Source organism: Cinclus cinclus, chromosome 4 (genome assembly GCF_963662255.1).
Source record: "Cinclus cinclus chromosome 4, bCinCin1.1, whole genome shotgun sequence".
Lineage (NCBI taxonomy): Eukaryota > Metazoa > Chordata > Aves > Passeriformes > Cinclidae > Cinclus > Cinclus cinclus.
Window position 1 is genome coordinate 24,705,473 of NC_085049.1, and position 14,519 is coordinate 24,719,991.

The 14,519-nt window shown below is 38.6% G+C and overlaps 1 protein-coding gene across 1 annotated transcript in view; it reads right to left on the reverse strand.

Annotated features, from left to right (window-relative positions):
• MPPED1 (metallophosphoesterase domain containing 1) overlaps nt 1-14,519 on the reverse strand; it is a 52,793-nt gene that overhangs the window by 33,799 nt on the left and 4,475 nt on the right. Inside the window, exons 2-3 of the mRNA XM_062490918.1 lie at nt 11,512-11,774; nt 6,430-6,611 (exon numbers count right to left, since the gene is read on the reverse strand). Coding sequence (XP_062346902.1) covers nt 6,430-6,611; nt 11,512-11,663 — 334 coding nt within the window. The 5' untranslated portion in view covers nt 11,664-11,774. The remainder of the gene's footprint in view (nt 1-6,429; nt 6,612-11,511; nt 11,775-14,519) is intronic.

The following is a 14,519-nucleotide window of genomic DNA, read 5'->3' on the forward strand; positions in this document are numbered from 1 at the left end:
GTCATAGTTCATTTACAGAAGTTTTTTGAGTTTTTTTACTTCCTGGGATAGTTATAGTCTTAATTTTTCTGAGGAAATATAATTCCTACCACATCTTTTCTGCCCCTGAAATATTTTAATTTTGGTTACAACTTGTATCTGGAGACCACAAAAGGGAAGGAGCTGGGAAAATTGAGCTAAAAAGTAACAATTAAAAAACATTTTACACTTCCTACATGGATCTCTGTGCACACTGATATAGATTCCTATTCAGATCTTCAGATCCCACAGAGGTGCTTTCAGCATCTCCCACTTGTCACCTTGTGGAAGGGAAGACTACAAAGAGCCGTGTGTCGTGTCAGCATATGAGGTTCACAGCACTAATAACCATGTTTAATGTTTGTGTACAGTGCTGTACTCTAGGTGTTCAAAGTGCTGTGCTGAGGATAATTAATCCTCCAACACATTCATGTGGTAGGTGGATCAAGCATCATTTTCCCAATTTCACAAGGGAGAACAATAAAGAGACTGTCAAAGCTGAAGATGAGTAACTAGAATCTGGTTGCCTGTCTTCCTCAGGCTCTTTCAAATATCTCTGCCGGAGGCAATGACAGCTCACAGACTCACAACCCAGATCTTTCCAGTTCCATGGCTGTTCACTTCTGGGCCACACTGCCTTCCTAAAGCTACCCTTGTGTGCTAGTCTGGGATAAGACTGGGTATTTTTATTCACTTGCTCATTTGAAGAGTCAAGGACCTCAGTACTTATGAAGCCTCAGACTCAGAATACTGGAGTTTGGCTACTTTCCAGTACTTTAGTGGAAAGAGGCAAGCTCAGTATAAGCACAGAGTGCAAGGAATCTCCCGGAGGCACACATGTTTGGAAGGAGGACACGAAGGAACAATGCTTTAGCACCCATCACCTCTACAGCTTCTCACCACTGGCACAGAAGGTGTACACGGAAAAGAGATGCTTTGGATCATCTTCCCAGCACAGGAATGCAACTTAAATGTTCCTGAGACTCACAGAAGCCAGTTTAATATTCTGAAGTTCCTAGGACATCCCAACTCCCCAGAACTGGAGAAATACTAGGAGAGTGTCTTGCAGTGCACTTTTATGTGTCTGAACCTTGGATGTATAAATGCATGCATCCAAGCCACCATACATTTAAGAACTGCAGTAGAAAACACTATTTTTTAAGTATGCCCAGTCTTTAAAAATTGACATCTGTTCTAAATCCCTGCACAGCTCAATGTTTTTCACTGCATTTCCAAAGCCATTCCTTTGTAAATAGATAATTAGTGCTTAAATACTTCTTTCAAGGGGTTTCTACATTAACATAAAAATAGTGTAATTACCGATGGTCAAAATGGCATGACTACAATATATAAATTCTGATCCTTTTTGCTGCTCTGAAGCTGAATTTTTTCATCTTCAACATGTTTTAAATCTGTTTTAAAAGTGAACATTACTGAACTTAAAAATATACCTGTTAAGAGAGGAAGAAAAAAATTACCATCATTTTGCAAAGCTGAGCAGTAAACCAAAAGTAAAGCTAAGCCTAGTGACCACAAGTTTTACTGAAGATCTTTTATCAAGAACTTTAAAAAGTAGAGATGATATTTACTGACAAATCTCTGATTCTGTCTACGGAATCTAATATCACAGGATTAGATCAAATACAATCTAATTCTAGAAACAAGTAATTTTAGTAATATGAGTTACTACATTTGGTAGACATCTTCACTCTAAAATATGTTTTAGTCTGAAATAAAAATCTTATCCTTTGTGCTGAATTTGACTAGGTCAAGTTCTGAAGTGCATGTCAAATAATGTAATCCTTTTTTTGTCTGTGTTTGTGTGGGTACAACATGCATGTAATAATATTTTCAGGAAAATACTCTGAAGAGCTAATTATTGTTTTCTATTACAACTCCAAGCCACCTTCTATGTTTTTATTTCCAATTTACCTTGAAGTTGAATCTCAAATAGAAAGTCTGTCTTAGAAATTGGAAAATCTCAAGCAAACACACTGAAACAATATATATTACAAAATGTGTTAGTTTAAGTAATCTCCCCAATCCATGCACAGAAGAGAATTCTCAGAGAAAAGATGGAAGTATGTGTTGCAGCTTATGCCACAGATCAGCTACTCAGTTAAATTTCCAGGAAAGCAACTCACAAGCTCAAAGTGACAGTGGGTCCTGGAGCATAAACAATTTGGAAATGATACTACAGGCTTGAGCAAAGGGAATTACGTGAGCAACTGAGCCAAGCAGGTAATTTCCAGTGCCAACAATATGGGAGATAAAAAATAGAGATGGTTTTGGAGTCAGTATTTGACGAGTGTACTAAGGCAGGACATGGGTCTTTGTATTTGTCCTACAACACATTTGATTGATATGCAGGTAGGGAGGAAGGGAATAAATAATAAAACCTAAGATAATGAAAAAGCTGCAGATCATTTTTTTCTGTTTGAACTGTTATCATTAAAATCTCCTGAACATGCTGGAAAATTAGCACAGGTTCAAAGTCATACCGTGCATTCTTATAAATCATCAGAAAGTTTCACTGGATTCTTGGCCCTCTGTTCAGTCCTACCATAACACATACCTTGTACTCTATCTTTTTCTGATTGTCCAAAACTTAATTTTTAAATATGGAAGAAAAATACTGTAAAAGAACAAACTAGATAAAAAAGGAAAAAGTTAAGATAAGATAACAGGAGAAGGGTCAGTTCAGGAAAAAAAAAAAGGTGTGTGGGGGGGGGGGCAGTGAGCAGGTTGCACCATTTATATGGTTTGTAAACTGACTATCCATCCCCTTTCCCCTTAATTTTCTAAGTTACCCTGAAAAACGTTAGCAAAATAGGAATCTCACTTGCAAAAGTGCATCATGGTATTTCATGTCCGGGCAATAAGAGGATAGATGAAACTTAACATAAATTTATGCAGAATAATTTTAAAAAATTGGAAAAAATACACAAACTATAGATGCAGTGATGAGTTCTGAACTAGGTACTACCATTCAGGAAAGACTTGATGGAAATGTATTAGGAAATTTTATGACAATGCCATCTCCTTGTTCTGTTAAAAATGGAATAATCCACAACACCAGAAAGGAAAAGAGAACTAGGAAAGTTCATTGTGCCAGGGAATAAATCTGTGGTGTTCTCAGAACGTGCAGTTTTGGTCTCACTGTTTGTAAAAGGATGTCGAATAAAGAGGTACAAAGAGTGACACTGATGATCAAAGGCATTTAAGGACTTCTGAAAAATCTTCAGCCTGAAAAATATCTTAAGGGCAGATACAGAAAGAGCCTAAAAATTCTTAAGCAGAATAGAGAGTGATAAATTTTTCATTTGCCTCTTCCAGTATTAGGAAATACCAAATGAAACTAGTAGGTGACAGGTTCAGAATAAGCACAGTTCATCTCACCATCCCTGTTATATTCTGGAACTCAGTTGCAAAACTGTGTCTGTGCTCAAACTTTGCACAGACCCAAAAGGCAATTTAAAAACTCAGAGAAGAAAAACCTATATATTCAATTAAAAGTAATGCTGGACTGGCTACCAGAGAAGGCTGAGAAAATAAGCACATCCAGTGACCACCAATATTTTGTCTCTTCCACTGAGTTAGATATCAAGCCAGCCCTAGTGAAAACTCAACTCTCTCCCTGTGAAAGGGCTTAAAGAAAAAGACACATGACAGAAAACAATTAACCACCAGAAAGAACAAACTGAATTAAGTAGAGGGCTTTAAGGGTCAGAAATATAAAACTTGGTGACTAAAGGGCAGCCAAAATAGAGTACCTGGGCTACCAGCCCCAGCCAGTGACAATAGTGGGATCGTGAGCGGCGTTATCCAAGCTGGTAGTGGCCTTCCTGGGAACCCACGGGCAGTCAGAAAAAGAGAACAGATTTTAGGAGATGACTCATCCAGCCGATGTGCCTCTATTAGCACAACACTTGAGCATGTGCTTGATAGAACCATAAGGCCCATGGAAGTTAATGATGATAATGTAAAATAAATTTTCCATCACGCAGGCACAGGAGTTTTATGTAAAGCGCAAAGATAAAATCTGAACTTGCTGAAGGGCAAGTTCATCTGGAAAGATGAAACAGAGAGAGACCAGAGTGGCACAGACCCAAGAGGGTATGGCAGAACTGAAAACTAAAAAGTGGGAATCAATGCTTAGCATAAAGACATGGAGCACAAGCAGGAGGAGGATTTGTATCTCGTGCTTGAGGGAAAGCTGAGATCAAGGGAAGGTATACCAAACCAAGTGTTTATTGCAAGGCATGAACAAAGTCGTAATCTAACAACAGCAAGAGACATGGATTAGACAAAGAACAAAATAAGTGGGAAAGCGATCCCCATGCATGGAGGAATAAACAGGGAAATCTGGCAGCAGCAAGGAAGAATGTCAGTGGAGAAAAAGTCAGTGCCAGAGTCTGTCAGTTACTTTCTCAAGAAACCAGTAAAATATTAAGGAAGAAGGAGAAGGTTGGGCTGGCTTTGCAATTGCAAAATTATGGAAGGTACTGGAAGCAGCTATCTAGAATGGACAAACAGCAAAACCTTCTGAAATTCCTTCTCAATGGGAATGCTTTTAACCATTCTGCCATTTATTGCAGATTTTGTGAAGACTCAATACATTCAAGAGTTGATAAACCTCCCATTTAAAACAATTAAACAGAAACTTTATTAAAAATTTACGTTAAATCTTTACTTTAAATTGCCAAGAAACTAAACAAAAACCTTTTAAATTGCTAACTTCCTGTATCTCCAAGATGCTCTTGCAAAAATATCAAGATCACCTTTTCCCAAGCGCATGTTACCATGAAATTGGAAGCATGCCTGAAAAGTCAGAAAATTAAGCCTTTTTTTTGGAATAAAAATGATGAAGAGAACATCACAGGAATGCCTTGGGAAATCTCCCTACCATTCTGAGAGGATTTCAGCTTCCAGACATCTTCAGAACACTGTACAGCTGTGACCAGCAGGGAGGCAGATGGAGAACTGGAGACAAAAACTGTGCAGCAAGCAATGTGCACAGCCCTATCCTTGCTCTACAGCAATATCCCAGAGCATTTCTCTTCCCACACCATCAGATAAATAAAATCAGGATTATTTAGAAGGGGTAACCATATGGTTTGAATAATTTGTAAATGCTATTTTCAGCACATTACTATAATACATGGTAGAGACCTACAAAATAGGGTCAAAACTTGCTGTTTTATAACCAACCTGTTCCATTTGGGTACAGAGACAGAGCTGATGGCTCTATATCAATTGTTCTACATGCTGTTCCTACCTTCAGAGTTATAGAATGAAACAATTGTTCCATGTGGGGTATATTACTGGGTTCCTGAGCTCAAATAAATATTTATCAGCCTTGCTGATAATTATTTGCTAGTAAATATTTGTTTAAATTGTGAAGTCTTGACTTTCCTTTTTAAATTCCATTTCAGCCTACATGCATCTGTCTGCTTTGTGCCTTTCTAGTGCAGAATGCAGCAATATATAGGGGAAAAAAAACAAAAAAAACCAGGGAAAAATGCAAAAATATCAACCACAAGAAAGAAATCAACACAAAAACTTGAAATCCAAAAATCCATTATCCTTAAACTGTGTCCTTTTTCCAATTCCTTCATTCCCTCTCATGTTTTTTTTAATTAATGAAGCCTTAGAATCCAGAAGCCACTTTTATTCTAAATTAAGGTATCTGCAATGCTGCAGGAACAGCACTGATGAGGGTTTTTATCTGGATGCAGTGCAGCCTTTCCAATGTTCACTGTCTTTTCTTTTTTTTAGCATATACAAAACATTGCAGAAGCACATGTAAATCATCACTCTCTTGCCCAGTGGAACAGAATTTCAGTTAGCAATGCCAAAAGTTGCCTACAGAAGGCATCTACATCTGGTCTGCTACATCCAAGGCAGCAACCACAGGCATACACGGTTTGCTTTGTTCAGAATTCATCTCTGTGGTACAGCTGAGCCTCAGATATATAAAAAAAAAAAAAAAAACCCAAACCTATGAGCCCTCTGGGGTTAAACTGAAAAATGTTTTCAGTCACAACAACTTTTTGGGGGAGGCAGCAAAGCTGTAACAATGTAGGGAAGAGATTTTATGTAAGTCATTAAAGGCCTCCTGACTTCAATTGTTGCTAACACCAAGAAGTTACTTAATGTACACTTGAGAGTGTGAAGGCAGAACAGATGAATAGTCTCACAAATCCTATTTGCTCAGTTGGAAAAATGCAAAAATATTTGTTGAAACTAAGGAAAAAAAATCTGATTCCTGCTCGCTGCCATTCAAATTTAAAAGTCAAATTAATATTCATGATTTCTGAGTGAGTGATGGTTTTTAACTGGGAGGCAGAAGGGGCAGATACAATCAGTAAACAAATTTACTGTTGAATCCACACAGAATTCAATACCTACCTAGCCACTCGTTGAATTTTTTTACTTCACTAGGAAGTCCCAGCTCAGTAAAATCACCAGCATGTATTAACACATCTCCATATGGCATTTGGATGGGATCAGTTCTTGAGTGAGTATCAGAAATACAGACAAATCGTGTATATCCTGGAGGCTTCGGAGCATCATGGGGCACCGGATCAACCCTGTAGGAAATGCATCATAACAAGGTTATAAAGTATTTACGTACTTCTTAGTGTCTGCTTTGCAATTCTAATGACACTTTTTACCTTTACAAAAGATTGCACAGACTTTTAAATCTGCCTGATGGAAAGATTTATTAAAACAAACCTAACACTAATGGGAGGTGTAAAAATTCTTGATGTTCACATCACAACATTTTCAGTATTCGTTGGGTAGATAGATTAATTTAAAGAGATTAAGGAAAAGAGATTGGACTATGGCAGTAACTCTGACACAAATACTTACAGATAAATCAAAGGCATTGCCAGTTTCAAAGCAAAAATACTATCCTGTTTCATTGTTTAAATATGATTACACTGTACACAGGGAAAAGATTTATTTTAGATACCTAAATACATTTAGATTTTTTTTTTCTAATTATAACTTCTTTTCTGTAAGTTACTCAATTCCAGCAAATTTAATTAACACATTTTGGAGATATGTTTCAGTGTGTTAATGTAAAGCAACATAAAAACTTTCCTAACAGCTGTAAATGTACGCTAAAGCCTGACTATTGTCAGGACAAAGTGACGACTTTCTGGGCTTAATTACACTAAATGAAATCAGATGTTGTGAGGGGTGAGGCTGCATTGTTCAGAACCCAATCTCTACACTCAAAACTGAAGAAATGGAAAGATCTAACCCAGTTTGATGAGACCCATAATTTACAAGAGGAAATCAGAGAACACCTCTCTGCTATAGAAGGAATACTTGTTTTCAAATCAATCTTTTTAACCTCAATCCATATTTTGCTCTAATAAATACATAGATGCAAATCTATCTATATGTACCTATGCCATTTCTGCTACTCCAGTTAGGGAATTCTAGTGGAAAAAAAATCAAAAAGCAGAAGATGCAAGAGTTATATTAGTGTCACTAGAAACCAGAGAGATATACAGAATTGTTATGAAGTATTTGAATTTTGCAACATTTCTTTTGAAAGGACAAATAAAATTAGTTTTGTTCACTGTTGCAGTATACAGTACAGTATTTCTATCCCTTGCTGGTTGTGCTTCAATTCATGAGCTTACTTTTACATAAACAAACCCAGAGAAAAATTATAGAGATATTTGCTTTTAATAATATTACTTCTGTTTACTAGGTAAATTTTCAAAAAGCACTTTATTGCTTAGAAGATCTAGGATATCAAACTATAATCACTCAACCTTTTCTCTATGTCAAAAAATTCTATGAAATTTATAGGCAGATAAACTGAGGTGGTTTTGACAACTTCACAGGATTAGTGAGAGGGTGAGGAACAAATCTAAAACACTGAAATCTTGTTAAACACAGGAAAAGGTCTTAGCATTTTCTACAATGTAACTACAAAACCAGAGTGTGAACCAATTATTTTGTACCCATCTTCCCCACATAGGAAGAAGAAATGTTGGGGTTTTCACAGCAAAACTGAAGGGGCAACTTTATAGTACAAACACCTTAGGTTTGTCTTCCTCAAGTTCCAGGTTTTGAGCAGAAAGTAAATAAACACGAGGCATATGTAAACAAGGATGTAGTGGGAACTCCAAAATTTGGGTGGCAAAGAGTACAGTTCTTGGGCTCTGAGCAGCTGGAAACAGCTCGTGTAAGGCACACGGGGAAGGGCAGATGAAAGAAAAGAGCTGAGATGTTAAAAATTCCTCTGTTTTGGAGGGGGAGAGAGCTGCCCAGGGTAAGCTCCACGGGAGGCAGCAGGGGTGCAAAGGAATGTGGGTGGAGAAGGGTGAGGATTTGCCCTCAGGTGGGAGCTGTGTGAAGGGTGATGCACAAAATGAACCAGGATGGTTGGGTAAAAGTGATGAGGGGCTGATCTTGGCTATCACTGTAGCTGCTCAAGCTAAAAGGATTGAACATCAGTCCAGTAAACTGAATTATTTGGGCTCTCCCTGCCCAACACTTCCCAAAGCGAGATACATATGCCATTGCTGAGTCAGTTTTAAATCATGGATACTGCCTTGGCAAACATAAGGATTTGGACCGGTCAAAAACACCACATTTTTTTTAATTTTCATGGTAGAGTATCCTTTAAAGCAGATAGTGCTTCTCCTTCAGTACTTTTTTTAAAGCTCATGCCAGCAGTGAGCTGGGTGTTAGGGAGCAGTGTACACTTCACATAGGAAGCTGTGTGGAAAGAACAGCAGACTTACCATGGCAACCCCATGCAGCACATAATGCACATGCTTTGGATGGGGAAGGTGTGGACAACGTTTTCCTGGTTGCTGAGGTATGTGTAACTTTTAAATTCTCTGCAATAGGCCAGAGAATTTTAGTGGGAAAAGGGCATCAGTTAAAAAAAAAAAAAAAAAAAAAAATAAATGAGATGCAGATTTCTCATGTTGAAGTGATATGCACGCACTGAGACCATATATAGGTAAAAGCATATGTCAAGTTTTGCAAACACATCGAAGTTGTATTACTGGAAATAATTTCTGAAGGCTCAATCCCCATATTCTTGTGTAACACGTTCCCACAGCAGCTGTCACACCAACACCCAATGCACAGCTTGCAGCACGAGCAGAGGAATACAGATCTGCTGATTATTTTTGTGCAAATGCTTTTGTTTTTCTTCAGATCAGTACGAAAACTTGCAGAGAAACTGAAAAGCAAAGTTGGAACATCTCAGAGCAAAAACATTTCGAGAGGTTAGTTTATGCACTAGATTTCAGTACTTCAGGAGGGAGTGAGATAGGCACTTTCCAGAAATGACTGATGGACTTGAAAACACCGGCAGAATTCACCACCCTTCTTGTCAGAGGCAACCCAGTCATCTTACAAGCACTGGGATGCCAGACTACGACAGGTCTAGAAAGGGCTGTCAGCATGTACTGGGAGCTAAAATGTCAAATAAGAAGCCCAAGCCTGCACAGGGGACCAAGGAAGAGCTGCAAGACTGAATCCAGAAGAAAAGGAGCATACAACCCTCCCCCACGTGGCTAAAGTAGTTTACTGTGAGTTCAGATGTTAACAGGTCTGTGTGAAATGTTTATGATTGCCTGCAACATCACTAATGGAGGTATTTTGAACCATGCACAAAGCCTTCACCTCCCTGAAGTTAAGGACAAAACTTGCATGCACAGAAGCAGGGCTAAGATTTCACCCACAACAATCATGTGAATAAAAGGTGCTTTTGTCACCCTTTTTATGTCTATTTTCCCCTTTTTTGTTACTATTCTATTCACTGGTAGGAAGAAAAAGCAATCCTGCTGGTATTCAGAAACATTATTTACTATTACTGTACAAAGAGAAAGCATAGGTCAGATTGTGGTACATGTTGAAATTTGGCCTGTTCTTCTATTTGCGCAAGCTTCTTCAATAGTATTAATCATTCATGAGAGATTGCTAAACTCTTCTGAGGAACTATTTTCTAAGGATATCTTATTTTCAACTCCTTGCTTGGATGCTGGGTTTCTATCATGTAGTTGATTGCCTAAGCATCCAGTACCATGATTTCTTACTGGTTAGAAATTTAAACAACATATCGTTGAGAACCAAGTGAATGCTAATAAATTACTTATTTTCAGCCCAGTAAAAAAACATTCAGCTTTTAAGACCAGGAAACAAATTCCTGAGTGCCCAGAAGCTGTCTGAATATTCACAAAGAATAGCTAAGCTTCAACAAATCAAGCAACCTGCATTTGGCATTTTCGCTTGTAAAAGTATTTCTGAACCCACATTTGTTTGTTTGTACTTTTTCTACCATTTGCCAACTCTATAAACAAAAGATGTTTCCCAGTGCTAACACTCAACTCGTTTTACTGTTTGCATTTCAGTAGGATCTAAAAAACCCCAACACAGACCATAATATACTGCCCCCAAAAAACGAGTGTTTGCTCACCATCTTGATATACATGGTAGTCATCAGATTTTTAAATATAATCTAATTTATGCCTAAGAAACATTCACTAAATAGACCCACAGCATTCAACCAGACACAAGTGCTGAGTTTTTTAACTGCAGAAATCATGACCTATGCTTTAAAGTTATTAAATCATATTAAACACCAAAAATGTAAACTAGGTGACTTTGTTCAGTCTTCCTAAAGGAAAAAGGTTCCCTTTAAAAAATGAAAACCAGCCATTGGATCTAAAGATAAGGCTGCTTCTCTCTTTAATAAACACAATAAAATGGTGCAGACATTTTTATTCCCTATAAAAATATTTTACAGTAGAATTTTATACGTAATTTATTTGTAATAGCTTTACTGTTTTGTTCTTCCTTCTGGCTTTAAACTTTATGGCAGGTTTCGTTTCGTAATTATAATTCTCCACTTTACGTTATAAGTAAATCATCTAGAGCAGTTAATTTTACTGATGTTGTCATTATATAAGAAGTCAGAAACAAACACATTATTTTAATTACTCTTTAAGCACTTGGCATTTTCAGAAAGTAAGTTGTCGGATGGGTGCCCACAGTATTTTATGTATTGATATGATTTTTTTCCATGTATGCAGCTGTAATATAACCAACCAAACAGAAATGTGTGCTGTACAGGGCCAGGCTTGGTATTTCCAGCAGTCACGTACATCAATATGCAAGTGCACAAAGCAAACAAACATTATTAAGATTGCAGAAAGTATCATCCTTGTAGCATCTCGTGTTTTATTGCCACCGCTTGTTCTTTATTTCTCTTTTTAATACATAAGTACTATGCATTATACTTACACCAGTGAGGAAATCTTTCTCCCATCTTTTAACAAAGTACTTTTCAAATGGAGTGATTTCTAGTCATTATAGTAAATATTATTAGAAAGGCAGCAAAACAATGTTCTCTGAATTCTTTTTGACTGGCCCATCAAATACCACATCGACAAGGCAATAACCATTCTGAAGGCTGTGCTGGAGCAATAACAACACTATAATACTTACATTTGCACATGCGGGGGCTGGAAACGTCCCTGGTTAATGTTGTAGAACGTGAAAGCCTGTGTGGGGTTGGAGCTGTACTCATCCACCTCGATGATGAGCCGGCTGTGCTGGTGCCTCCTGGCTGCCATGATGTGGGACTGGGCGAAGGCCATGTCTGCGCGCGGGGCCGGCGCCCTCAGGCCACCATCTCTGCTATCTTCCTGCTGCGGGGGCCAGCACCATGGCAGCCCCCGGCCCAGCCAGCACAGCCCCCTTCCAAACACCTACGGCAGATGGGAGAGAGGCAGCGTGACCGACGGACCCTTAACCTGCTGGCATTTGCGTTATTTAATGCCAGGTGAAGGCGGAGGGACGAAGACGGATTGCTCAAAGTGCACATCGCAAACTTTCGCAGCTCAGCGACCTGATGAATGTGCTTTAATGAGGGGTGGGAAGCTTGGAGTGAAAGTAAACTTGCTACAGAACATACCTTCAGTATTTCAGACTTTTAATCCAAACCCAAAAGTCAAGACTGTCATTCAGATAGCCACATCAAATCAAAATGTTTTTTTCCAAGACAATAATTTACTTTCTTTTTTTTTTTCATAGAACTGATGAAGTTCTATTCCCCATCCTCCCTCAAAATACCCCCTTCAAACTTAAAACAGAATAAAATGGAACACATGACTACTCACACCTCAAATGCAAGTTAATTGAACCAGAACTAGCTTAACTACATTTTCCCAGACTCGTGACATTTATTACGGAGAAGCATTGGAAGTGTCTGTTCTTTACATCAACAGAAGAGTGGATTTCTGTGCACTTGATCCTGGCTTCATAGCATCACTGAAGGAACTCCTTGAGGAGGAACACAACTCCTTGGGTGAAGGACATAAATATGAAGGGCTTTCCTCTTCAAACACTTTTCAGTCAGTACTAGCCCAGCATTCTGGATTCACAGGAAAACAGAGTGATTCCAAGGCTAACACACAGTTAAATGTTACTAAATACTGAAAAAATGTAAAATCCATACAGGTTTTGTGTTTGGGAATAAATTTTTTCCCCAAAGGTTATGCAAGTCTAGAACAGCAGTTCTGAAAATGCGTAGGGGAAAAACAACGTGAAACAACTGGAATGCAAAGAGTATCCCCTAGAAACAGCAGAAAGTAATTTAAATGTGAATTTTTGCTCTTATTTCCCAGTTTTAATAAAAAATGGATTATGAGCTATAAAGGTGGGTATTTTTACAGTATAACTTTGCATCCATTTTAAAAGTTGTCTGACTTAAATATTGACTTTCATGCAAGCAGGGGCTCTTCTCTTCTAGGGAATACAAGCAGTCTGACTCAAAGATGTATTTCGTGAGAAGCCACACTCGAATGTAGCAATTCACTTGATCTACAGAGTTTTGGAAAACAGGACTAGAAGTATTTTCTGTGACCATGCTGATGTGCCTTTCAGCCATTCTGAAGGGACCACTGCCAAGGGTGATGGATGAGGGATGCCTTCACAGTCACTCAAATTTTTAGAGCTATTTATAAGTACTTAGGTCCAATTCAGTGTAGTGGAAGTCAAGCACTTAAACATCTTAAAAATCCGGGCTGCAACCCTCTGCTTAAGTACCGCAGATGTTAAGTGCTCCAAGAAGTGGCGGGGTATTTTTGTTTGGGGAAATCTTGTTCTCAGGAAGCTGAAATGAAAGATTCAGCTTGGTTTTTGTTGATGGCTGAATGGCTGTAAGATGATGACAATTTGCTGTCACTAACAAGCCGCAGCAAAACAGCCTCAGAAAAAAAGGAGCAGATTCCTATCTACATGCCCTCCCCTAGAATGGAGTGGTAAGGAAATGCTAGAATAACAACAAAGAAAATTGGGATTTCAAACACTTTCAGATGCTGTTCAGGCTACAGAAGCAGCAGCACAAAGGAATGTGCCAGAACAGGGGAGGGAAGCAAGGCATGATCCTTGTAAGAATAATCAAGTATAAATTGCTGCATTTAGGAAATAAGAAATTATGACAGCAGATGTGAAGAACCTTCCCTAAGGAGCTTCCTGTATTAAATGATGCATTTGTAAAGAAGTTTGAATAGTCAAGGTCAGAGATTTTATAGGGGGCAAACTGCTCTAAGTGAACCTACTTCTGTTTGAAAGAAACTATTAGAACTGGTGACCTCTAGAAATATTTTCCAGTAAGATAAATAACTTATGATTCCACAGCTCTACATAAGGATTTCGAGCTACCTGGAAAACACAGACTTTTTTTTACAATTCAGGAACTGTGACCACCTTACACACAACTGAACTGTGGTTTCAAAGGAGTTAAGGCACTGCCTTAGGGACCTAGAGTCTCCCTTTAGCCTTAGGAAGCTCTCAGGAGCTCACAGCAGATGAGGAAACAGCTTCTGTCAGCCTCCTGTTTGGCTTCTGTCCTTTACAATTTACCTTTACAATTTACAATTTTTTACAATGTCAAATCTGCTGCAGAAACAGCACAGAAATGTGCAGGTACCCCAGTATCCACCTTTTGGCTCCCTTTCTCTTTCTGGGTTAATGGAATAGCACTTACCAACACAATCTAACTCAAAAGACAAATTTGTTTGGAACAGAAACACATCAGGACACCACAGGACACACCCTTTAGTGCTGAAGAGCTCTTTTAGGCAGGGAATCTACCTTTACTCACCGGAAAGTGAGTGACACCAGCAGGCCAGCCTGAGAGAATGGTAGCAAACACTCAGCAAAAGGTTCACCCTATATACAGGTGAAAAATGGGAATACAAACTACTTCTTTTGATGTAAAAAAAAAAAAATAAATAAAAACGGGGAAGGGAAAAAATGTAGCAGCATATTTAGCCTTGTGCTCAGTGACATTCACTCAGTGTGAGCCCTGGACACATAAAAACCATAAAAAAGAGAGGAGAGGAGGAGGAGAGGAGAGGAGAGGAGAGGAGAGGAGAGGAGAGGAGAGGAGAGGAGAGGAGAGGAGAGGAGAGGAGAGGAGAGGAGAGGAGAGGAGAGGAGAGGAGAGG